The 27,945-nt window shown below is 38.6% G+C and overlaps 1 protein-coding gene across 3 annotated transcripts in view; it reads left to right on the top strand.

Annotated features, from left to right (window-relative positions):
- znf385d (zinc finger protein 385D) overlaps positions 1-9,768 on the top strand; it is a 114,975-nt gene extending 105,207 nt beyond the window's left edge. For all 3 annotated transcript variants that reach the window (XM_064349151.1, XM_064349144.1, XM_064349157.1), the window contains 4 exons: positions 4,076-4,360; positions 7,803-7,984; positions 8,269-8,370; positions 8,692-9,768. In XM_064349151.1, coding sequence (XP_064205221.1) covers positions 4,076-4,360; positions 7,803-7,984; positions 8,269-8,370; positions 8,692-8,922 — 800 coding nt within the window. In that variant the 3' untranslated portion in view covers positions 8,923-9,768. The remainder of the gene's footprint in view (positions 1-4,075; positions 4,361-7,802; positions 7,985-8,268; positions 8,371-8,691) is intronic.
- Positions 9,769-27,945: the final 18,177 nt, after the last annotated feature.

The raw sequence follows: 27,945 nt of genomic DNA, 5'->3' as shown, positions 1-27,945 counted from the left end.
CATGGGTGCCCTGAGGCTACAAGCACTGCCTGAAGACAAACTCCATCTTTGAAAAATATGCTTCTTCAAAGTATTGTGAAAATAACTAAAATTAAATACAACATTTAAGAAGTATATTGTTCGATGTATGAACTAGATTGCATATATAGTGCAACCTGTAAGTATTTGGACAGTGATGCTGTTTTTGTAGATTTGGCTGTGCACTCCGCCACGCTGGATTAGACATGAAAGAATTAATATGAGGTTAAAGTGCACTGTCAGTTTTAATTTGAGGGCATTTGGTATATGTTTCTATTGTCTCCGAACATGAGGACCAAATAAGTGTCAGTGTCAGTAAAGCAGACCATCATTGATTGAGCAAGAAAATAATCAAGTACCAATCTTAAAAACTATGAAAGATAACACAAGACAGCTAAAAATCTTATTCCCATTGTGGTCCTTAAAAATCATGAGGCTATGACATCCGAATAAATTGATCAGAGATATAGCCAAAATATTGGGTGTATCAAAATCAACTGTTTGATACATTGTTCAGAAGCAAGAAAGCACTGGTGAGCTCAGCAATAGCAAATGACCTGGTTGAACACAGAAGACCACTGTAGTAGATGACTGAAGAATACTTTCAATTGTGAAGAAAGGCCTCTTTTCAACTGTTGAGCAGATCAAGAACACTCTCCAGGATGTAAATGGTAAATGGACTGCATTTATATAGTGCTTCTATCCAAAGCGCTTTACAATTGATGCCTCTCATTCGCCAGAGCAGTTAGGGGTTAGGTGTCTTGCTCAAGGACACTTTGACGCGCCCAGGGCGGGGTTTGAACCGGCAACCCTCCAACTGCCAGAGAATCGGTCTTACCTCCTGAGCTATGTCGCCCCGTAGTCATAGATGTGTCAAAGACCACCATAAAGAGAAGACTACACCAGCATTACCTCAGAGGTTCACTGCAAGATGCAAACTATGGCTAAGCCTGAAGAACAGAACAGCCAGGTTAGAGTTTGCTAAAAGTGCATTAGTGTTATGGCTTGGGCATGTATGGCAGCCACTGGAACTGGCTGAACAGGGCCATGTATGAACAGGGCTGTAATTCATATGTAGGTCACCTGATATGGATGTAAAAACCTTCAAATTAAAACTGACAGTCTGCACTTTAACCTCATATTTATTTTGTCATTTCCAATCCAATCTGTTAGAACACATAACCAAAACGACAAAAATTGTGTCACTGTCCAAATATGTACACTATATTTCAAATAATTTCATTCATTTATTGCCTCTTTGCATATGTAATTTTATGTATATCTTGCATTGCTCATATTAACTGTCTAAAATTTTAATCTGCATAAATTACTTATATTCATGACAAAATTCATTTTCTAGAATAGGCATTATATTTAGCAGTATTTTAAAAGCACATTGTTTAGGTCTTGGATTTTATGATTTAACACATTTCCTATGTGTAAAGGTCATCAGGATTAGGCTGCAGTGCTACAGTCTCTCTTGGGGGATCGAATAAGAGTCTCGCTTAATGGGCAGCAAAAATAGAAAGACATAATTCAGTATTGATCCTGGCCTCGGTGCTCTGGGTGTTCACTTTTGTCACCGCTATGAGTAATGTTAAGAAGGACTGAGAGAAGATGACATCGATCAGGTCGCGCCTCCAAGAAGAGCCTCCATCAGCTTTAGGATAACAGATTTCATCTCAGTCATTCATTATGGTTTTACTTAATGATATCGGTGCATGATGCATGAAATAATATTGCCCCAGAAAGGCATGTGGCGCAACACTGCTCCTCAGATATTATCCATTAATGCAGTACATTAATCTTGATACATGTTCTTCTCTCGCTCTGTGAGCAAGAATCAGATAGTCACTTTAACTTTTTTTTTTACTGTCTAAATGCATTGCACTTTTAAAATCTATGTTATGTTCACTATGAAGATATGTACTTCATAGTTGTTCTTGATACGCACTAGCAACGTACATAGTTGTTCTTGATATTCACTGTATAGGACCAACCTTGCTAGATAATGCGTACTGACAAAGCATTACAGAGAAAACAGACGGTGTGACTATGGCATGTGCGCTGAATTTAACTAGAGACCATAGAAAATTTAAATGAGGCATCACTGTCCATTTAAGTAGTATTGGCTGTGTTATTGTTCCTTCACTTTTGTGTCACTATGTAAGGCTATAATAGACTGATTACAGAACAGTCAGTCTGACCAGGACAGAGTAGTACAATAGAGTCTCTTTTATGTTGTGTTTATTACTGTATAAATATACAGTGCCCTGCTGGATTATTCACACCCTTGCTAAAGACACCGAACCCATTCCTGGTGTGCATGGCCAGAACTTCCCTTTTGGGTCCCATCTGACCGTGGCACCCAGTTCCAGTCGATGTTCTAATGCTGGATTGAAAAGGGCATTACAATCATGGATGTCATATATAATTATATATAATTATTAAAAAATATGGTGGTGGATCTATGATGTTATTGGGTTGTTTTGCATCTACTGGTCCTAGGGCTGGTCTATGGTAAATTAAATCATGGACTCCACCAATTACCAAGGCATTTTGGACAAAAAAAACTCACACTTAGTTGCATAAATCTTATAATATGTTATAGAAACCAACTCAGTAGTTTTATCCTTGCAAAGAGAGGGTGCACATAGTACTGAAAACAGGTGTATAAATACTCATTTATTTGGGGGAAATATACTTATTATTTATTATATTTATTATACTTATTAAAATATTACAAAATAACTCAATATCTGAGTTCTTCATTTTGTACATACTCATAAGGATGTGAAGAATTGTTAAGGGCACTGCATACTTTGTAAGAAACAGAAAATACTTGTTCAAGTGTGTTACTATATGTTAAAGAAAAAATTATTAAATTGGCAAATAGCACTCCACCACAATCACTATCATCCAGTCTACCCACTTTCATCATTTGGTATAATCTGGATTAGAATGTTTAAAAGTACTAGCATTGAGTATTTTTCTTGGTGATAATTCAACTGTTGGATGAATCAGTAAATAATAAGTATGAAAAAATGTTCCGTGAAGGAGTTGTGCTATTTTTATCAAGACTGTAGAGCCTTTCAAAAACACTGATTTTAGATTTTAGATATTACTCTTTCTAAGAATAGAAATGTTCTTTCTTTTAAACTAGTCTCATGAATACCAAATTGTGTACCACATGCAGAACTCAAAATAGGTCAAAGGTCTTTGTTAGAAATGCTGCCTCTCCCCAGCCACCCTTTCCCTCTTAATATAAGGCTGACAAGTGGCAATCCCTCATTACACATCCCCGCAGCATGGAGATCTGTCATCTGACTCTATTCATTTGAGTCTGTAAATGAGATGCTGTCACACCAGATGACACTGACGGGAGGAAGAGTACACTAATTTTGAGCTTTAGTTATTCATTTGACAATCCAAGTGACACTCAGTTCTGCGATGATCGCTTCTGATGGTATGAAGACACAAGAACGCAATGAACCCACAAGCTACATTAATATTCATTATCCAATTGCTTGGGCTGCTCATCACAAAGTAGTAGCACCATTTGAAAGCAATGAGGCAAAACTACATTACTTTATTTGTTTCCCTGATATAGGGAGACATGTATTGTTTTCTATATTTAATCTTGCTCACCTTTTCTATTTTTCACACTGTGCTCAGTGTCAGTAGGAATAACCAATCATGGACAGGTAGTATTTTGTCAGCCCAATTGAATTGAGTCGTATTAAATGCTTTTAAACTGTTACATTTCTAAAGAGGCACTTCAGTTGGAAGTATTATGCTGACTAGGACAACAGCACTGTTCTGAGGCATCGCCCATGGGTATTTAAATTACATTCATTCACATCTGGTTTCATAATGCCTGGCGTAGCTACCCTGGACCCCAAGCAATTACAGGTCTATACCTTAGATGCTATGTAAGCTGTGTACTCGCTATAAGTGTCATGCTGCACTAAATGTGGGACTAGACATCACATGAAATCAATGAAGATTCCAGAGATTGGTCAGCTTTGAATCTGAAATATTCCTCCCTTTTCTGCAGATAATGCGGCCGGGGCAGGGACACTACCACTGTCACCTCCAGTCACCGGACCCAGCATGTCTACAGGGGGGGACAGCGACGACACCTCCACAAAGGAAATAAAGGAAGTGCCCCCATACACGCCCGCAGTGCAGCCCACCCCCTCCTCCTCCCCCTCCCCCTCCCCCTCCTCAGAGACAGAGACAGAGACAGAGACGGAGGAGGAGAAGGCCAAGCGCCTGCTCTACTGCTCTCTCTGCAAAGTGGCCGTCAACTCAGCTTCCCAGCTGGAGGCCCACAACAGCGGTAAGAGTGAAAGCTCTGTTTTCAGCTCCACAGGGCCCTGGGGCCTCACAAACCTAATCTTCAAGTGCTCTTAAAACTGCTGTGATGAAAAAAAGATACAACATATTTCTGAATTATACGTTTATATAGTAATTTTGTAAGAATGCCCATAGGAAAATAATTAAATTATATTTTTACTTGCATACAGTCCACCTATTCACAGTTTTTTGGGCACCCTAAGCAAGATTTTACATGCCCCAGTATTTTACTTGCAATACTTCATTACACAGTAATTTAAGTACTTGCTACAGTGTGCACTTGGCCCCACACATCTAAGCCTGATTACTACTTTTTTGCCACATTTCTTGCCTATTTTACTCACACTACAGGCTGAGGGTATTAGGCTAACTGAAGTTTTCACTCAATTTACAGTTATTTAGGGTTTCTTTTGATGCATTTGAGGTTCTGCCGGCCAGAGGAAAATACTTGCTGGGTTTCGACAGTAGGGGGCAACAGAGTGTAATTTTTTCCGCTTAAGGACAGCTTCCATCATTCTGCATTTAGAAATTGTAGTTGACATCATGCCACGTTGCATTTTGAGGCGACTCGCCGTTAGCTCTGTGATCTGGAGATATCGTCCGTATTTGGGAGAAATAAAGCCCCAGCAAATGTAGGCTAAAACTTGTGAGAAGATCAAACCTGTTTTGGCTATTTTTCTGTATATATATATATATATATATATATATATATATATATATATACGCACACACTGCTGCCTATTGTCTGGTGGGGAATTTTATTGAAAGGCCTCGGAAATACAGTTTTCTACACATCAATATATAAAAAATAATTTTTTTTTTTTTCAATAATTGTTTGTTTCCCCTCTTGGATAAACAAGGAACTAGACGCTGACAGAAGAGACACAACTACAGGCAACTTATCTTGAATATATTCTATATTAAAAACAATTTTACTGTATACTTATTGCAGATATAGGGGAGAGTCAATATAATGCAACAGGTTTTGGATTTTGCTCATTTACGAAGAAAATATTTCACCTAGCTCTGTGAAATTTTAGTTCAAACAGCTCTGAGATGTCATTATCCATTTTAATTGCGTTCATAACATAATCGAGTTGGATAAATTATGTTCGATTTTTACTACCATTACTGTAAATTACTGTAGATAAACACTTACAAGGCTGTAAATGTTCTGCAAAATGACTTGAGGACAATGTATAGTGACCTGTGAATGAAGTTATGTGTATTGTTCTACAGCATTGCAAAAGGAGGCATATACCTCATTAACAACAGACCATTTCATTTTGAAGAAGATTGGGCTATCTTACCTGAAATAAATGAAAAATTTGGCCATAGCTTATTTATGCATTAAACAGAAACACAAAACCAAAGCAAAAGTAAATAGCCTAGACCAATCTGGTGTGTGCTTATTGTAAATGCATGTGACCAGGTGGCTGTTTCTTTTCCATTAATCATCTGGTAGAGGACTGAATGTACAATCCAGAAAAGACTTCTGTAGCAGCAGTGTACAAAATGTTATTGACCGTGTTACATTCATGAACATTTTTAAGAACAAAAGTAAGAATAATTTAAGAAAAGTCTGGCGAATGAGGCCCAATGTCTGTATTTATTTAGAGACATATATTACAACAGAATGAGTTTCGTACCCCAATTCCAAGTCTCTCTCCCCCCCCCCCCCCCTCTCTCTCGCTCTATATATATACATATATATATATTCTGGCCAAAAAAAAGTCGCACACTCTAATATTTCGTTAGACTGCCTTTAGCTTTGATTACGGCATTCGTCATGGCATTGTTTCGACAACCTTGTGCAACGTCACAACATCTATTTTCGTCCAGAATTGCATTAATTTTTGGCTGAGATCTTGTATTGATGACGGGAGAGTCGAACACTCCGTAAAGTCTTCTCCAGCACATCTCAAATACTTTCAATGGGGTTAAGGTCAGGACTCTGGTGGCCAATTCATGTGTGAAAATGATTCCTCATGCTCCCAGAACTCTTTCACAATTTGAGCCCGATGAATCTTGGCATTGTTGTCCTGGAATATGCATGCGCCGTCAGGGAAGAAAAAATCCATTGATGGGATAACCTGGTCATTCAGTACATTCAAGTACTCAGCTGACTTCATTTTATTGCCGCATAACGTTGCTGAGCCTAAATCTGACCAATTGAAGCAACCCCAGATCATAACACTGCCTCCAGAGGCTTGTACAGTGGGCACTGTCCAAAAAAAAAATCCAAACGGCGACTTTTTTTTGGCCAGGCAGTGTATATATATATATATATATATATATGTGTGTGTGTGTGTGTGTGTGTGTGTGTGTGTGTGTGTACAGTGTATGACCGTACAGGGGAGCAACTTTTTTCGTACAACTACCGTTTCTGAAAAAGGGACTGAGAGTGCTTTCTCCTCAGACTCGGATTCCCTGAGCCTTATGTCATTTGTACTAATTTGGACAATTACTGCCTCTAAATCAGTGCTCTTGGATAATACAGATGGTAATTGCTGTGCCATGTTGAGAACTATCACACCTGGGAAACATTGTAGGAGAGCTTTCTTGCCATTAATTAAAGAAATGTCCTTAATGAATTGAATGGAGTCCCTGATTAACATCTGTGAAACACACACCAATGTTACCACTTTGCCCAGTGCTGATGTGTTACTTTAAAAATAACAACTGCTAATATACTGTACTTTCTTTTTAAAGCTATTCTGTAATAAAAACAAGACAGTTGCAAGGGCAACTTTAATTATTGCACACAGTAATTAACTGGCTTACAGTTCCTGAAATAAGCACTGGCTGTGTTGGGTTGTAACCTGGCCTAGCATGAAAAAGTGCATGTGATTAAATGGCTGTGATTCCTTAGTTTTTCAGTCAAATAATATCATCCAAATTGATTTTGCTCAGGAACTGTTGTTAATTAGATGGTAAATTATGCATCTCAGGTGCAGCAAATTGATAGCCTTTATTCAACATGACACCAAATGTTCACACCTGTTTTCACAACCGTGTCAACATATGAGATACAAACGTACACTCAAATGGAGCTTCTGGGTGGACACAGGGCACAGACAACTTCCTGTCTCAATCCTGTATGTCTACTCACCTTTCACTTTGTGTATAGAAAAAGTTATAGAAAAGTAACAGAAAGTCCATTCGGACAATGGAGATAGGTATTTACCTGGAATAAATTGCCTTCTGAATCTGTGTCCTTTAACAAACTGATGTACTCTGAGAAAGAGTACTTGGTACCTCAGGTTATTATTATGTTGATAAAACATCTGCCAAAGTAGAGGAAACACCCTGGCTAGCACAAACATGTTCTGGCACCATCTGACGATCAGAAATGTTATACGTAAGCATGTAAGAAAGGCAGAACATTTAGCATGATTACTGTTTTCACTTACTGATCTCATCAGGCACAAAGCACAAGACAATGCTGGAGGCCCGAAGTGGAAGTGGAACAATCAAGTCCTTCCCCAGACCTGGGGTCAAGGGGAAGCTGGCTCAGCCCAACAAGTCAGCCACGGGTCTGCAGAACAAAACGTTTCACTGTGAGATCTGTGACGTGCACGTCAACTCAGAAACACAGCTCAAACAGGTAAACAAAATGGTGGTGCTGTGCTGTGCCCTCCTCCAGGCTTCTTCAGCCTGTTTCATTCTCCCACTGTAGCACAGTAACTCTTACAGCAGAGATCTTAACAGAAGCTTCAAGTCATTAGCAGGGCACTGCTATTTCACTCTTCAGTGAGATTTACCCTGTGGATGCAGAGCTTTATAAATAGATATTAGATTAAATGTAAGCTATGCAACTCAATTAGGGTGAGTGTATTGTCTTCACAACTGCATTAATAACAGAATGCTTGCTGTCCCTTTCACTTCCAGCACATTAGCAGCCGGAGACACAAAGACAGAGCGGCAGGGAAACCGCCCAAACCCAAATACAGCCCTTACAACAAAACCCAAAGAGGACCGAGCGGGCAGCCAGTGAGTCTCTCTATCTTCAATTAAGATGCAGCACTACCCCCCTATCCGCACTCTGAAGATTTATGATTTATTTAGCCTTGTTAGATATTTATTTGGCTGGGTCAATTAAGAGCAAATGTGATACTACATTCACAGAAAAATTTAAATTGCACGGTGGAAAAATAGTTTGTGATGTTGGATTTAACAGTGGTGGATTTTTAAAGTTTATTTAAAGTGAACTGTATGCCGTCTTCTGTACCTTTGAAATATTTTTAAACAGTGTTGCTCATTGCAGTAGCATCAATTCCACACATTACCCACAATGTCCTATTTTCTCTCCAGGTGAAGATGGAGGTAAGAAAAGACCTGGGGCCCTCCATTACAGCCAGGATGTTACCTAATCACCTGCAGATGGCAGTAGCTGCTGCTGCAGCCACAGCGTCCCCTTTCCCTCTCCGCCCAAACCATGCCACCACGCTTTTTCAGACACAGGCGCTCCCCACGCCATTGCTTCGCCCCGCCCCTGGGCCTATCCGGACCTCTCACACTCAAGTCCTGTTTTCCCCCTACTGACCCACTTGTGGAAGGCTCATGTGCCTGTGGCCTGTAATTACATTGGGACCAGTTTCGCCGAACCCCAACCGCAATCTGTTTAGACTGCAACTGAAATGGACCGCAATATGTCAACTTCTGTCACACCTGTGCTGTTTTCATCCCTTCTTTACCTGCTGGGCCCAGGATGACCCAGACAGTTTATTCAAATGTACTGCAATAATTTAAAGGCAAAAACAGGGAACTATGCAGTGTTATTTTGATAGTAAGCAGTGAGACTGGGCTGTAACTGCTTTAAGGATCTGATTAGCTTAGGGATATAATATCATGTTTTACCATTCCTTCTGCTGAATTCCTTCAGGTGACAATGATAATAGATCTAAAATGGTTGAAGAATCTCATGTTGCTGTGCTGCTTGCACTATAATTGCTCCTCTTCATGGATATCTTCAGAACAGAGGTCAGAAATATGTATTTCATAGGGCATTATCTTTTCTGTGTGTGTATGTGTGTGCATCCCTGTTCTGTTTTACATAACGTGATATGATGTGTGTGTGTGTGTGTGTGTGTGTGAGAGAGAGAGAGAGAGAGAGAGAGTGAGTGTGTTTGCACAATGTGCATAGTGACATTCTTTCCTGTACATGTATGACAGAGTGAGGGAGCAAGAGAGAAATATGGAGACAGTAAAAGAAAAGGAGTGAGGGATTTGCTGTGAAGATGAAACCCAATTTCCTGAAGCCATCTGAAACAGTACCCAATGATCTTTCCATTGACCACCACTGAGACTTGAGATCAGAGGCTTGTCTGTGCCATCTGTTAATGTGTTAAAATGAACACATTTCAAATAAAAAGTCTTACTTTGTTAGCATTGTGGGTGCAATATTTCTTGGGCATGTCCACTTGCCATTTGTGTATGTGTGCTATGTTTTTGATTAATTGCAGTAGTCACCACAAGGATGAATCTGTTTGGGGATTGTCTCTTGCCTGGAAGCAGAGGAGAACGTGAACACCAATCAGTTGTGTGAAAACACTCTTTTCGGAACATATTTATTGCCCCACAGAACCGCTTTTGGAATAGTGTGACCCTGAGGTAATAAGTACATGCAGATGTTACCACATGAAACTGCTGTTGATTTTAGAATATGTTTAATCATCTGGATGGCTCATCACAGTCACTGTGTGTCCACTTTATCAAGCTGATCTACTTACTATAAAGTTCTGGGTATCTGCAATTAACCTGCAGCATGAGCACCTAAAACAGATACACTATATCTGTAACAGTAGCTTGACCTTAACACATACACTAGAGGGCATTTCATCATTAGAGCTCACAACCCAATCTGTTGTCAGGCCACACTCAACAAGAAGTAGTAACCATTTCCCTTTCTCAAAGGGATAACCCCACCGTAATGTTGAGGTCGAGTATTGATGAGAGATTGATGGAGAAACCAGGACCAGGACAGTACAATCTCCATTAACTGCTATTAGTGGAATGCATTAACTGCTTCTGGGATAGCAGTAGGCTTTTACATGCCAGGAAAGGCATGTAGAACCCATCACAATCATTTGCTGACTCCAACACTGGTGTTAGAACGAGTTAACATGTGGTTCAATTACATTCTGGAGGGGAATAAAAACACATTGTTTTCTTTGTAAATCTCAACTTAATGTCTCTCAATAAAAAATGTAATTCCAAACCGATACACTCTTCAATTATAAGCAGACAGCACACTAAATAAATACATAAAATGGGAGGAATGTTACTTTTTCCACAACCAGTTTCAAGTTTGTGTGGTCATAGGTGTATGACTCATGACTCATAAGCACAAAAAAATGCTAATTTGAAAACATTTGTGGGTACTACTTCCTCACCCTGAAGAAAAGCCAGATGAATTCCACAGTTTGTGAAGCTTATCAGAAAAGATATCCTTTCCCTTTGACATTCCTGGCTTTGTTTCAATGACAGTCTACAATCTACAGTGTCCCCTGTCCTTGGAGCAATGTAAAAGCACAATTATGATTTTTTTATTGGAATGTTTGTTAAGGGGAAAAAGTTCCATTTGGAAAAATGAGCTAAAAAAGGGGGGTGGGGGAGGTGGGGCACATCAGACAGGCATCTTTTTGGGGGAGCTGGGCCAGCTCTGAATTTATGCTCTGCTTAGTAGAATGGATGATTCACAGCACCCTCCTCCCAAGGATTTGCTGACTCTGGATGTGCTCCCCATTTTAAAAGGTCAGTCATAATCACTTTCATCTGAGCAATGATAAGGACTTCAAAATATTGCCCATACATAGAATCTGGTAGAAAAAAGGTTTAGCGGTACAGTTTGTGTGCAATGTGTGTCTTAAATAGAGTCTTAAAAATAAGAATTTATAATCTGACATCATATAGATACTAGGAGAGCTTCTACATACAAACATAAAAATTTTACTGTATAAGGACTACCATAATAAGTCTGGCTCCTGCCTGAAAATTCATATGGGGCCTTGGGATTCCCCAGTCTGTTGCACATTTCCCATGCTGGCCATCCAATCATCTTCCAGTAATTGGCTACATAAATCCATTTGTACCGTGGCCGATGGCTACTGAGTATCAGCTAGATTGTTACAACACATTGGCGGAGGTTAATTCACGTTATCCCCGACCTCAGTTGAAAGGACTTTTTAAGATCAATTATCTGCCCAGTATAAATGTAATCCATTATCATCATTAGAGTGCCAAGCAACAAGGTTTTAAGCTATGCTATTCCTATTAGGGGCAAACTCCTCATATGCATACACACTGTATTGCTATTTTTCCGGAAGTAAAACTCATTAAACTCAACAGGTTTAACGAGAACTGTTGTCTGCACATGTAAAATTATTTGCATTTGGCCTCATGGTGAGGCACCATTGAGGGCTGAAGCTTTGTACAGGCATGCACATCATCATGCTGAATGCTTTTTATTTTCGATTATCCATGTCTCTACCATAAGGGAATTTATGTAATTTTTGATAATTTTATAAAAAGCTTGAAAACATTTCTTAATTTACCCAAAATTGCAGCCAGTGGCATCCGATGAGCTGGAAACAGTCAGCAAAATCCTTACCTTTAATCCAATCATCATTCTCAACCTTCCTTGTATCCTCTTTGATGGACACTCCAGCTATTAATTAGCTAATGATGAATACTCACATGTACTGCTTATTACAAATATTTTATGATAGAATTTATTCATCTTCACTTGAAGATTTGGCAAGCAGCTCATATACACATACATTTATTTAAACTTGTGGATACACCTCATTCGTGCCTAAAAAAATATATGTAATTTTTTCATTGAATTCTGCCTTAACATTTAGTCACAAGAAGATAAAAAAAGGTCTTACATTAAAAAATCACACCTCCTTCTTCTGTTTCAAATTCATGGGCCATTACTAGCCATCATCAAGGATTTGATTCTGAATAGTGTGGTGCATCACTGATGATTAGTGATTTTGCAGTAATATTTTAGGACCCTCAACCAATTAATCTTATCTGTTTGTATGAAAATGTTGAAGTTCACTACGTGACACAACAATTGTCACTGTTCCATCATGCAAGTTCCATCATGAGTTTGAGTGACATAAGCTGGTTTTGGTAGTACAATCTGGGGCGGAACCTGTGTTCCGTGACCTCTCTCCTCTGGCGTTCTCTCACAGTACGTGTTTAGCCAGCCCTCGCAGAGTGATGATGTAAAGGCAGGTTTTACAGCCGGAGAAACCAATCAACAACTTTGCTGGTGTTCCAAGATCAGTGAAGTACTGGCCTGAGGAGCTAATTGAATATCCCTGAATGTTATCGCCTGTACCATCTTGCTCCCATTAATTTTCTGGAGCAATAAGCATGCACATCTGTCTGTGGGCTCCAGACTTGGTTTTGAACTGTTCCAACTTGCTATTTCCAGCCTGATGGATGCTGGTGTTCTCCCAACCTGCAATAAATATGTCAAAAGAGCAGAAGTCTTCACCTACAACTGTGCACACATTTACAGTGAAGTCAGATGAAAAGAATTTCATGCAATACAGTAGCATATTCAGTGATGAAATTGTAGTGAAATGTTTTCCTTGAGTGAAAATGTGAGAAATGGTTCCTTTTTGTGTGGGTGATTCAGGGGCTGAAATAATATATCTGAATATTCAGACATCGATGGAAATTTGGATGAATGTAAAATGTATAGGCTTAAAGCCATTACATCTTTGAATCACATCTTTGGTTTGTGCAATTTGCTCTCACATTCACAGTGGCCCACACATTTTCGTTTCCAATAACACATTGACATGAAGGATCTGATTTTATTTTTGCCAGAAGATGAAGAGTAAATGAGAATGAGAATTGTATTAAAGAACGGCGAAGTGAAACCTGGAGTGAGGTGGATACCCCGCTTTGATTAATTACACATTATTAATATCAATTATTTTATAGTTCATTATTTTATTCAGCTGAAGGTAGTCAATTTCTCTATCCAGATCACCTGTAATAGCCAGCCGGTGAAAACTCTGTCAGAAAGGTGTTGTCAACAGCTGTCCTGCCACATTAGATATTACAAGTAGATATGCCAGTAGAAAGCGCAGAACAAGCAGGCCCTTCATCTGCCAGTGCAGTACACATAAAACACAAGGATAGACAGAGCAGCTGTTCCAGGGCTTCAGAAGACATTACAACTTGTCATTAAAAGTTGACAGACATTTCCTCATCTCTTTAGAAATGTAGCTGAAAAAAGGTATTACATTTAAATCTCTATATATTCGGTGCATTTTTTGGGTGAGGGGGCATTGTCATGTTGTCATTTATGCAGACCTTGAGATGTATTTTTAAGTCCCCTGTCCCAGCATCATCAATTACCTGTGTCAAAACACTTTTTAATTTGAGGTACTGCAGGAAAAACAGTTGCAAGTGTACTGTACATACAGCTAAAAGCAAAAGTTTTGGAACACACAAAATCATCATCATCATCGTCATCACCAAAAGGTCATCAACAAAATTCAATATTAAATCAGTATCAACAGCCCTAATCTTTAATTAGATTTAAGAGTATGTAAATGGAGAATTACACAAACGTGTTAAATGGCTGGGAAAATCAGGATGTGAATTAGGATGACCTTGACCTTGAGTTTAAGTAAGAACATGCGCATTTTTAAAAAGAAAAAGATTATAGGTCATTTAAGGATGCACAAGTGGCAGTAAAATGAATTATTAATATCTCTTTATTTGCAGTTTTGTTGAAGAGTAACATTAAGATACTAATGTTCCTTTGTTAATTATGTTATATTTAATAATTTTCCCCACTCCCTCACTTAATACACATCTTACTTGTTTGCATTGGTAACATAGCTTTTCTAATGTGTTTTCCAAACAAATCTACATATACTGATTTTATTTATTTATTTATTGCATATATATATATTCTAAATTTAATATGGGATATTCCACCCAGAAATTAAATATTCATAATTTTACTCCATCCTTCCAGATAGCTTAAAGACATAGCATAGACACTGTGTGAAAAAAAATAAAAAATATTATCTCAATGGGAGGCAAACACTGTAAAACTGAGTATGCAGAATAATACTTTTCACTGGTGAAATAAAAACATGGCAAAAACATTTATCGAGGAAGTTGATCGTTTTGACAGTTAGTGCATTATCAAAATAAACAAAAATCAACAGTTGACTCAAAGTACATCATTACACTGATTTATTGGTGGAATAACCATTAACCTTTGTTGTAAAAAAAAATAAAAAATAAAAAAATTAAAAAAAACATTTAGCATTATAACATATGCTAACATTTAGGTTGTGTATGTATTGCATCATTGGCTGCATGGAATAAGGAATCCACTCTTGCCTCAACTCAGGGTCTTCATTTCTTTCATAATGTAGGTCAGGATCCAATAAGAATAAGAAAAAAGGTTTTCACACAAAGGTAATAAAACAACCAGTAATTGATTCAATGTGGAGTACTGCTTTAAAAAGAAGGACAATCCAGTTAGAACCACTCTCAGAGGTACTTATTGTATTTTTTGGAGTTTTCAGAGTTTCTCTTGGCAACAAAAGGAGGGCTGTCACAATGTTCATTAAATATTCCAAAGATCCTGGATCTTATTTTTATGGAGCTTATTACTTGGGTAGATTTATACGCAGAAAAATGTCCAGTGTTAATTCAAGTCTAACAGTATTATTTCAACTCTTAACATGTAACATTTGGTCCCACACATTTGATTGTGTACTAGTACATTTCTGCTATCCAGAGTATCCAGAATCTACAATAATCTACAATATTGCTTTTGTAAAAGCTATGCAGAAATACTAATAATATGCTTTTTAAAGTTTTTATTTTGCTTCACATGTATTCAGTCAACAGCACTGTGCTTTCGTATTCAGTTTGAAATTTTTACTTAAGCAAATGTTAACATTTCTGACATTATTTTGCAGTAACATAAATAATTCCCAGACATACAGTACATTGCTTTGTACAAGAAAGAGGACAATATAAAAGTTGCATGTTTTTATAGAATGTTATGCAAAAAGGTGTATTGACATGGACTGAATCTAGGCCCAAATTACCTGAAGTAATTACTGAGAAAACCATGCTGAAAAGCCTTCCAATATGGCCTGACTCAGTTTCATGCTTCTGTGTTTCTGTTGATTGGGATATTTGTCATTATTGTAAAATGGCCATGTGTTCTTTTGCTTTCAGTATGCTTTCTGTTGCTGTGAATCCATCCTGCTGATTGGCATATGGCACTTGATGTGCTTAAAGTTGGAATGTTTCAGAGGTAACAGTGTGTAAGTGAATGGATCAAGTGTAGATCAGAAGTGGCATCCTACAGTGTTCATTCATTCATTCATTCATTCAAACAATCAATCAATTATGTTATCATTCAATCGCCCAATCATTCAATCAATCAATCAATCAATCAATCAATCAATCAACCAGTCTGAAATGACTTTTGAGAGGGTAAAAAAGTAGAACACAATGTTCCACCAGTCCCCTAAAGGCAATCAAAGTTTAATGTACACTCAGTGTAAAGTAGGCATTCAAGAGTGCTCTCAAATTTTTTAAGTGTAGTATCTCGGATCGCCTAGATAGGTCACTCACATATTCAGAAATTCTCCAAAATGAAGAGGAGTTAATGAGAACAATGAGTAAAAATTGTCTAAATAAAAAAATATATTCAGTATCTGCAACTGTGATTGCTAGGCTGATAGAATTAAGCAATATGGCACAAGAAGCTGTGCTGTATCGTGAATACTGTTATAGTTATAGGGGTATTGTTAGGCAAGATGCAATACAATGATCTCAGCCAATCAGCATTCAGGATCGCAACAGCCCATTTTATAACCTGGGATTACAGCACATGCTCTACAAGTGGACACTTAAATGAAATGTTTCCCTCACTGGCAAGCGGTGCCTGGAAATTATGCGCATATTAAGTTCTGATCAGCGATTCTGGATTGTGTTTTTAAATTCATTTAACAACAATACCAAATCACAACTTTTATTATGTCTGCAGTTTTTTGTAGCTTCTTTTAAAATCAGCAGCCAAATCTAAGGCTTTGAGAACAAGATTTATTCTTAGATTATTTAGCCAATCTATGGTTTAAATGAACCACTGGTGCTAAGAACACCCAAAAAAGCAGCAGACACTGCTGCCCTCCAGGACTGCAGTTTGACGCCTGTAATTTATATTCTTATGCCCTTTTGCGTCCCTTCAAGAATCCATAATTATGAGGTTTTTGTAATTTTACTTCATTGACAGGGATTTGAATGCTGGCACAAAAACAAGCAGTCAGTTACCTGATTCAAAATAATGAATAATCAAAATGTGCCAAATCAAAAATAATATTGAATTATCCAAATAATGTGTTTATCCAAATAATGTTATATAATTACATTCATATCATTCCTGCAATTTTTTTTTTATGGACACAAAACTTAAATGCCAGTAGTAATGAAAATACCTTTTGATAACCACATTCACAGTATGATACATCATATTTCTATTAGCATTCCTGAAGAAATTCCTCTTCTTAATTTTTATGGTTCCAAAGTTGTAAATTAGGCTTTGATTGCCTCACAAATACATGAGAGGAGTACAGAAAACCCAAACAAGCAAGTCAGCTCAGAAATGTGTGTTAACAATCTTTGTGAAGAGGAGCATCTTACGGAATAAAATGGGCTGCACATTGAGCAAGTGTCCAGGCTCCTGTCTCAGCCTTACATAACGCTTCCCCTCCCACCTCATTGTGCATTTGGGATTGTTGGAATGACCCCCTTCTTTGGGGCTGCAATGAATGAGCCCTACATTTGAAGCCACTTCTGTGAAATGAGACGCGGTTGACACAAGTACGAGACCAGAATGCATTGCCCTTGCCACTCTCTCCATGGCCACATGATGGGAGAAATTATTGAGCTATTTACAGCTTGAAGCGCACTGGAGCGGAGCAGAGAGCTCGCTCCTGATGATTCACTCACCTCCGCAAACCCACAGAAAGCATGTAGAATTATTATTCGCCTCCGTGCTGCTAAGCATGAACATATTTGGAGGAGTCATAAATTTCAGGAACAGAAAGCTGTTAAAAGGGACGGTTGCGTGTCAGTGATTTACCCCACTCCACCTGGTGAGAGATGGAGCCTCCGACTGCTTCACATCTCCTACAAGACCGCATGAGCTTTCCCCAATGCAGGCAGGAGTTACAGAGTGAAATATGTACAGTATGTACAAGCTCATCCACATTTTCAGAGAATTTCAATATCTCATTAAAGCTTTGTATTGAATAGTGAATTAGCCTAACTGCGTGAATGCCTTTTAGCAAAATGCTGAATTTAGAATGATGGATTTCATAGTTCACTCAGACATTTGTTCCAGCTACATGGCATTTATGTAAATACACTAACCTCCATAGGGCTTTATTCCTAACTTTGATTTACATATAAAGCAAATATTAGCTATATTCACAGTTTTCCAGGATTAGGACAAAGAGTCATATTGGTGAGACTGAAAAGTTTATACTGATCTTAATATTTTGGAATACCCAATACATATACTGGTCTGATATGCTGCTATTCCGTTTGCTCTGATTTGCAGACATCCTAGAGAATTATGTGTGTCCTACTCCATGAAAGCAAAGTGGGAACGGTTATAGTATTGAGAGCAGCCCTTGTTTGTGAGTGATAGGGGGGCTTGGCTATTCCCCTATCACACTTTTTGGCTCCACAGTGGAAAATTGCTTGTTTGCACCATTTCACTTGGGGATGCCATCTCAGAGCTGTCCTGGAGTATTTGGCTCAGACACTAAGAGATGGACAGCCTTCCTTTAATTCAGAGCCATCCAGTCATCAGTCCTAATGATTTGTCCCAAGGTGGGTCTGTGTCTGTGACTGTTTTACTACCTGTTGTCTGCAGATTGTCTGTGAGTATAAATTTGTAGCTTTTCATACATATTTGCAAGTGTGTACCATATCACTTTCACCAGTCATTTGCACACAACATCACCAAGGTCTCTATCTTTATATGTGCCATAAACTGTGCCCTCTGATCTGTTTTATTACTTTAGTGACATCACATATGAAATGATACTGTATATCAGCTCCTGCATATATACTACGCAAACTGGATGAATAGACTTGGTAATCTAGTGTGACACATACATATGAGTGAGTTGCCCTTCAAACAACAAAATGTCATAGTCATTTCTATGCACTTTTCAGAAGTGGAGAGGTTAAGAAAATCAGGCGAATCAGATTGAACTGAGGGGTCTGTCTCATATGAGCAGATCATTTATCTAATATCTTACATTTTGGATAATTTCTTCACCCGAAATCACTAATCACACCAGTACAAGTGTCTAGTCAAGTTAACGTCCCCTACTTTTACTACATCACATTGTTTCACTATGCTGTTCATGGCCTTGTGATCCCCTTCCACAGCAAGATATTTACTGAATCTGACCAGGCTGAGAATCTTATTTAAGAAGACAATTAAAGGGAGGCTGCAACCTTTCTGCTGCCAGCTTTGTGAGTTTAGGAAAATTTTTCAAAATGGTGCCTGCTTCAGTCCAATAAGGTGCAGTGCTGATCTGCAGTAAATCAGGGTGAAAAGTTACGACTGTTTTTGATCAAATGTGTGGTCTCACTTGAATGATTGTGTGTTGATATGTACAGGGGAGTAGGGGAATTTAATTGTCCTTCATTGCTAAAGTTCAGACACCACACCAGTGGCACCTCAGGGAGACAAAACAATCAAATTTTATGTCAAAGGTTGTATTAAAGTGAATAGGGAACTTATTGCCTTTATCGCATTTAGCATTGCGTTGTAATGGATCTTCCTGGCTCATGACTCCTGTTGTTTCTAAAAAATGAAAGGTTTTACTGACAGTGCAGAAGCTAAGAGAGATCACTGCCTGTGAGGGAGATCATGCCTGTTTTCATTGCATCATAATTAAATGACATATTATGTGTTTTACTTTTTATTGATTTAAAATGCTTCCTCAAAATGTCGACATATTTTCAAGAACACATATTTGTTCTCCAAAAAAGAGCAGAGGTTACATTGTTATCATTACTTATTTCAATGAAGCTTGAAATTCCATTTTATGTTCTTGGATGTAAAAAATAAATCTCTCCCAGTGAAAAGTTTGATCAGAAATGTCTCAAACACAGATGACTCAACTTAACCCACTTCCTGGGCTTAATTTTCAAGAGAATCATAGATGCTCTGGGACACCTACAGATAATTTTCCTTCAGAAAAGAATGATTTGGTCTGTATATTCCTGCAGGGATGTGCTTTCAGAGAGAAAATCTTCAGTAAAATGAAGGAAAGGTTTCTTGACTGCAAGGCTCTGATTAATTACCTGTCAAAACTGCATGAATTGCTGTCAATCTCAAACTTACGATGAACAAGACTGTGAGAAACCCTGCTATTAAACTTTGCTTACCTTCTTTGTGTATGCATACGAGAGTGATTTTTTTGTGGGTTGTGTGCATGTATGTGATATGATGTGTGCAGGTATGTGTGTGTGTGTGTGTGTATAAATATATGTGTGTGTGTATGTGTGTGTGTGTGCATAAGTACATGTTCGTTTGTGTGCGTGTGTGTGTGTGTATGTGAGAGCACACAAATTTTTGCAAGAGGGTAAGAGGGTTGCTTTTCTCTGGACTTCCTCTTTGATCCTCATTCTGCCCACTTGGTAGTGAAGCATTACATTACATTACATTACAGGCATTTACCAGACGCTCTTATCCAGAGCGAAATACAACAAGTGCATCAGTTCAAAGTGCAGAGGTGCAGAAAAACACACTAGAGTGAAGTAAAGATTGTAGTTCCAGAAGTGACCACAGATCAGGACTCCAACCCTGTAGGGTAACCTGTTCAGCAAACATAAACAACAATCCTGCCAAGTACAAAACTAGCACTGAAATCACATTTGCCTAATCAGAATCAACAAAACAATCCTACCAAATACAAAACTAACGAGATCGCATTAGCCTAACTAGGTACATTGAGCCAAATTAGAGGCTAGGGAGGGGTGGGGAGAGGTGCAGCCTGAAGAGATGAGTCTTTAGTCTGCACTTGAAGGTAGTCAGATTCTCTGCTGCTGCTGTTCTGACCGCCACGGGAAGGTCATTCCACCAGCGAGGGGCCAGGACAGACAGCAGATGCGAACGGGAAGTACAGACACGAAGAGGGGGAGGTGCCAAGTGTCCAGAGGTGGCAGAACGGAGAGGTCTGGCTGGTGTGTAGGGTCTGATGATCCTCTGGATGTATCCTGGTGCAGACCCCTTAGCTGCCTGGTATGCAAGCACCAAAGTCTTAAATTTGATGCGAGCCATAACAGGCAGCCAGAAGCAGAATAGTGGAGTCAGAGTAGTCAGCCCTTATGAATGGAGTTGGTGAGATAGGACTAAGCCACCACTCTAAGTTCACACAAATAAGTCTTAATGAACAGTATGACTCACTAATTAAACAATATTGTATTTAAACAAACACAGAATGGCCGACATTTAGACACTAGACGAGGGGGTCAAAAAGAGCACTTTAACAATTTAAACTGTTGATTATATTTGGTAGCAGACTAAATGCCTGTATAATAGAATGACAGCTTTCAAGCCAATATACGATTTCCTGGTTGACATAGTGGATGAGCTAGCATTTTTATTTATTTATTTATTTATTATGTTTTATATCTTGACATATACATGAAGTACAGTTTCTATCCTCATGAATTCTTTTTAAAAACAAATTTAAACAAACAAAATGCTGTGTCATAAATCTACTGGTCAATGTTAAAGACATTTTGCCGTTTGTGTAGAAAAGCCTGAGAAAAGGCTGTACTTTGCATGAGCTGATAAAACATTGATAACATAACAATAATATAGCAACATAATAATATTCTCTCCAGTATATGCAGAAATAGTGTCATGCAATTTCTACATATATCATGTAACTTCATAGTACATAGAAACTTCATTCGTTTTCAGTGACTCAACAAAAATGTCAAAACATCTAAAACATTTCTAGTATGGGAAACATGGAATGCCCGTTAAAGTGGGGGTAGAGTAGTGTGGAGGACAAAGAAGGTTGCATGGTCATGGTACCTTGATGCGCTGATTTTATGATGTTACTTTATCTTCCCTTATACAACCATATACAGTGGTTTAAGCAGATGTTTAAACAAAAAATAAGTATGCTCTGCTATGCAAGTTTGCCAGTGCACAGTGAAGAAATACAGAACACTTTGCTACCACTGCTCAGAGAACGATCTGAATACTTGGCCATCTTCTCATAAAATTGGCATTTCAAGATAAAGATCAGCTTTATCACAAAACACTACTTATAACACACTCAGAATACCTTTAGACATATAAGCAAGAAGCACTTTCGAGAGTAAATAGAGCGATTTAACTGTATAGGAAATCATGTTTCAGAAAACATATCCTGCGGGCAGTCACGGCAGTACTGCCAGAGCTCTTGAAAAAGCCATAATTATAATTCCCCAGACATAGAGTTCCACCTGTTAAATCAGATAACATTCATGCCTCAATCTCAAATCAAAAGACTGGGCTGCATTTGTGGCTTCCGATGAAGTGAAACACACTCTTTGACTCAGCTTCCATGATCCAGCGGGTGATCAGAACTTCAATCAGGCACTAGAAACTGCAACATTTGTTTTATGCAGAATTAGTATTCATGGTACCACAACTGATTATGAAGGGTTGAAATGCTAATTGTATTTTAATGATACACAAGAAAACAAGCTTGTTTTGCGCTTAAAAGTTTTTTTGTTGTTTTTTTTTTTTTTTTTGGATGGATTAAAACTAAGTAACAAAATAAGTGCATGATAGTACATCAAAGCTTCACTTCCTATATATGCATTCACATTTTCTGCTTTATGTCAACACTAACAAAGTTCGAGGAAGAGTAACATGTACGCTGGCAGATTTGAATTAACTCTGAACACCTTGCCATGTAAATTCTAGCTCTGTATTTAAACATTCAATCACCACAACTTGGCACGCATTACTCCTTAAGATGAACCGGGAACACAGAGTAATTAATTTGCCTAATTATTTTTTTTAAAGGAGAGTAAACAGTCCACTTTTCTTACATATGTTTTCAATTTATTCAGACAGGTTATAGATAGAGATGGGATCACAGTGTGTAAAGTGACATGGCAGGATATCACAGCTCTGGTCACATTCAGGATTGATACATGGGTTGAGAGACAGCAACTGTACAGACTGCACCACAACATCTTCTTCACTAATTAAGGGCTTTTGGTAATGCCGGTGAACTTAAAATGGCAGAACTTCCGATGACAGGCTGATTTTATTTTCCAGAAAGGAATCCTGGAGAGATGCTCTGATGAGATGTGAGAAAGCAGTGCTGGACTAAAGTGAGCAATTCTTCCTGGAGGCATTTTCATTACCATCTTCACATCTGTGAAATGTCCAGCGAATATAAAGTAACAAGACGGCTTCAGACGGGGCCGTCAAGTGAATGGCTGACAATTTCATTTTTGGCAATTTCACGGTGTTGCAGTCCTCCACTAGAAATACTCCAGTCAGTCGGTAAACAGCAACAGGATATTGTAACTCACAATGGAAAATTTTAAATGTCAGACCATTTGTCCGTTATCTGTATTTTTGAACCCGCACAACAAGCATGAAATTCTCATAATGAGAGAGGACATTTAAAGTAGCATGGCTGATGTGTTTTTCAGACCTTGATTCAGTTTACATTTTCATTTAAACAATTTTCCCTTCATTTTTTGATCATACAACAGTTTATTCAAAACGGAATGTTTTTTTATGTAGCTGTGGTAAACACTCAAAAGGTAATCATCTTTCTGCTTGTGCATTCTTCACTTTTGCTTTTTGAAAGCTCTTCAGAATCATATGCAAAAATAGTGGATGTCAAGAACATGGTCCTCTAGCAAAAAAATAAACACGGGATAATTTATATTCATGAGGTGGAAACACAAAACATCTGCTTTCAACCACTCTGTCCAGGCAAATGTACTGGTGCAGAACAACACCCCTATGCACAGTTAAGGTGTGCAGTGGCATATCTCTTACGTGATCTTAGCAAATATCAGATAAGGCTCTGTACCAACAGACCTCTGTGAGGTTGTGTAGTTGGAGAGCAGAACCAAGTGACTCATGTGTCAATCACTCACAGTCCAGAATTTTGAATGGTCCTGATCTCAATTATCTGGATGTCTGAACTTTGAAAATTGACAGAGCAGGTTAATTTCAGTCAACACACAGGAGAAAGCTTCACTGGTTGATCATCAGTATTTGATTTGATTTGAGCTTGGTCCATCAGAGGAGACATATATTTTGACAAATCAGAATTTAATTTCTACACAGATAAGTAAGTAGTACCTTAGTGAGGGTGCAGCCGAATGCTACTCCCTAACTGTCAGCCACATAGCCTCCTTTTCCTATTGCAGTGGCTGGAGACCCTGATGATTTTTGTTGTAATTCTGCATCTAGAATGAATACAAAATTACCATGAAGAATCACAAAAACATAGCTACCAGAAAAAAATAATTTCTGAGAATATTAAAAATAAAATGCAGAAATAAGACTGTTTATGGGTGAGCAAACACCGAAGCTTTCAATTATTTTAATTTAATTCTCTGATATATATATATATATATATATATATATCAGTCTGAACATTATCACAATAGAGCTCTGAAAACTGTTTCCATAATGTAATCAGACATGGAGATACCATCTAAATAGGCCTGTCAGGAAGATGTCGACTTGGGGGGGTTGCCTGGTGACAGGCTTCAGACGGATGAAATCACAACAGACAACAGGAGTTCACTTTCAGGTGACCCAAAATATCTCCTTGCATTTCAAACACAAAGTATAGCTGAATATGGTGTGTGGCTCTCTCAGTCCTGCTCACCTCTCCCTGACATGTCCATCCACATCACTGGCTGATTTACCACCATCTAAAATTTAATTTGTACCATGAAACAAAGCAGCCAGACAGCCAGATGTATCTTGGACTCAGTATTTAAGCAGAAAATATCCCAAAATCCCTGAATAAGATGTTATGCATGACTTACTTTCTTTGTAACTAAAACAGGCGGAAGACAAACTTGTGAAAACATGCATAGTTGTTAAACAGACCTGATAACCTGGTATTCCTGGCTAACAAACTACTGCCATGCCAATCATTTTCAGTATTATAGAAAGACATGAAATGTCCAAATTATAAGATAGTTTAAGCACATTACAATATATTACTCCTCCTGATAAAAGTTATAGGAGGGTCATTAATATTTATGCAGAACTGTGGACGGTGTACCTGCTTCGAGTGGGATTTGAAGGTAAATGAGACGTGGCCATTCAGAAGGTAGAAGCTCTAATGAAGTGTAGAATAGAGGGCTGTCTACAAGGTTAATTCTATCACTTCAACGGCACTATATCTGCTCTGTCCAATAAGATGCAGCCATTGCACAAAAGCAGCGATAAAGCAATGTGATACAAGAGGCAGAGCTGACCTATTCAGCCCTTTTAGGCTGTGCACTTCTTTACTTTCAAATTCTAAATTTAAATAATGACATATGGGCGACCTTCTTTCTCTTATGTTAAACCCTTTTGAATTACTGCTCAGAATATCACATTCCTTCATACTCAGGAGTTAAAGAATGTCTTTTTGTTTTTTGCTTTGCCATGTTTGGAGTGATTATAGTAGGGCCATATGTGACTCTTTAAAATGTTGCTTGCTGCCAAGACTCAGTAATGCACCACATGGTTCTCCGATGGAGGGGGCGGGGCAGTGCCGGCATCTCCCACTCGGATGGAATGGGTAATAACTGGACCGTGCCATTTGGACATCTGTAAGGATGGACAGCCTGTTCCTGCTCTCTCTCCCTTGATATTGAACTGGAAAGTAGCGCCAGACTGATGACAAATCCGGAACGCAACAAATGCCTCAAATTTCTAATGAGAAAAATATCAAATCTGGGGGAAAAACGAGTGGGGTCTCCTTGTCAGAGGAACAGCTGTCAGTGGCAGAGTCACATTCACATGGATGACAAATGTCTGAGCCCAACATGGATTTTTCTGCAGTGGAACGCAGACTGTCAGAAATATTTAACGCGAGAGAAAAAAAACAAGGAAATGAAGGAAATCTGTGGCAGCGCATGTGTTTTCTTTCCCTGCCCCTGTTTTCACTATACCGAAAGGAGCAAACACTCAAAGAAAACAGTTGCAATTGAATTTGGCACTAAATAAATCTAAAACACCAAAAAAGAAAGAAAACACATTATTTTGAAACCAATTCATTCTGAAACCAAACAGCACTGATCGTTTCCCCCCTTTGCGCTCTCTCTGAATGGAGGCTGTGGGTTTCTGGGGGCTCAGCGGGCTTTGCTCTGAGGCTGTCTGGTAATGAAGGGGTGCTTCGCTGGCAGCGGCGTACACACAGAGGACGGGAGATAAGGGGAGGGGGGGGGTGGGCGATCAGAAGGAAGAGACACATCTCATCATGGCTCCTGAGCGTGCACATAGGGAACCGCGGACATGACCTTCCCGCTTTATGTCAGCGTCCTGCTCCCCCAGCCGAGACCGGACAGGAAAACGAATAGGCAATCCTGGATTTACAAGGCCCCGGGAGAGCGGCCCGTTCCCATTACCTTCTTTTATTATTTCCTCATCTGACGGGGGAGGTGAGGGTATGAGGAGACAGTACAGGTCACTGAGTGGAGAGGCTCTGACTACCCAAAGTAGCCAATACCTACAGGGGGAATTCACTATTAACTATGATGCGGGTGGGAATTAATTCTCTAGGTTGAATAATTGATTTATTCAATCTCCAAGAATTTTATTTTATTCAGTGAACACTAAATTCCTGGTAAAAATGTGTTTATGACAATGTACCACAGTTTAATATTAAGTAAATGATATTATAGCGGATATTTCATTTGGTTTTCAAGTGCACTGCCCTCAGAAAAAGCACATACATATTTATAGTTGCATATGTTGGGGCCTTCTGCAGCACTGTGATCTCTGGGGTATAAATTCATTTTTCCCTGTAAATTGAAGTGCAGTAGTTTGTCATTGAAATTCTGTGCAATGTAAGGTACAATCGGACAAAAAATCAACCTTGTGTTTCTTTTTATGGTTTCATCTGATCGCCAGTATCAACCAATTCACATGCGGCAGATGTTTACCCAACCTGTACTTGCCACCAACAGGGGTAAGTGATGTCAGCACAAAGACTCCTGCATGACAAATTAGGCCTGAATGCAAATTTGTAGAAGATAAGCCTGTCTCATTGTCTTTATATTTTGCTGCTATCAATATTTGTCACAGTCCTTTTTGTAACCTTGCAAATGGAAATCATAGGCCGAGCGCATTTAAAAATCATCAGTCATCTTTCATTTCCTCTTACATCTCTTTGATAAAGGGGGATTTATTGTATGTAGGGCCTAATTTTTCTCAGTATCTTGTGCACAGCAATGAGCTTATTAGAAATGCATTGTTCTACTGGCATTCTAACACGGCCACTCTTCAGGATAGAAAAACAAGGAACCTCCAAATAGAGTGAATTAAGCTCCCCCCGGTGGTGAGATGCAGAGTACACTACAAATTACTTCCTCTGAAAAGAGTTCCAGTTTTATGTACTCAGGGAGTACACAACTGTAAATATGCATTTACCACAAGCTAGATTTACATAATCAATCCAGAGTTTGTTCAAGAGTAGAGAAGCAGCCCTGTGGGGATCTGAACATGCAACGTTCTGACTACAGATGCAGTTCCTCTACCACTATGCTACACCACTGGCCAGTCAAAAGCATTTTCAATTATGCACTGATGACATGGCTATCATGCAAACAAGCAATACTGCTTGGTCCCATTTGTATTTGTTTATGAAGATGGGAAAATACCTATAAAGATGTACATGTTATTAGTGTAAAGTTCATTCAGACACCACACACACTTTAAAATTGAGCATAGGAAGTGCATGACAAGAGAACAAGTGAAACATTTTTAAAGCTGCATTCCTAAGAGACCATATCCTATTGAGACAGCATACAATTAATGCACATTGATATGGCATGTACCCATTTTTATGTTTTCCCCCACCGTATGAATCGTATATAAATTGGAATGTTGATGCACCTGGGGCTCATTATTGAAATGCCCATGGAAACTATAATATATCATATATATTCAACTATTGTGTACCATTATTTAACTGCTAATTTGCAAAAGGACTATGTTAAAACAAAGATAATTTCATATACACATTTCACTAGTATTTATAAAAAATATTAACATCTTCTCCTTAAATATAGATTTATTACCAGCCAAGCATGCATATATTACTCTATTTGACTACTGTGAGAAAAACAAATTGGTCATTGAATATGCATATAAACATGGCTTAGTCTGCAGTGGTGATTAGCTACCACACCCAGCTAAGCAACCCATGGAAACAGTCTCCTTTGATTTTACTGATAAAGGAGACCTACATCAGAAAGCAAGCATCATGC

This window comes from Anguilla rostrata, chromosome 1, assembly GCF_018555375.3.
Source record: "Anguilla rostrata isolate EN2019 chromosome 1, ASM1855537v3, whole genome shotgun sequence".
Classification (NCBI taxonomy): domain Eukaryota; kingdom Metazoa; phylum Chordata; class Actinopteri; order Anguilliformes; family Anguillidae; genus Anguilla; species Anguilla rostrata.
Note: the sequence above shows the minus strand (reverse complement) of the source record. Positions and strands in the feature narration are given on the sequence as shown.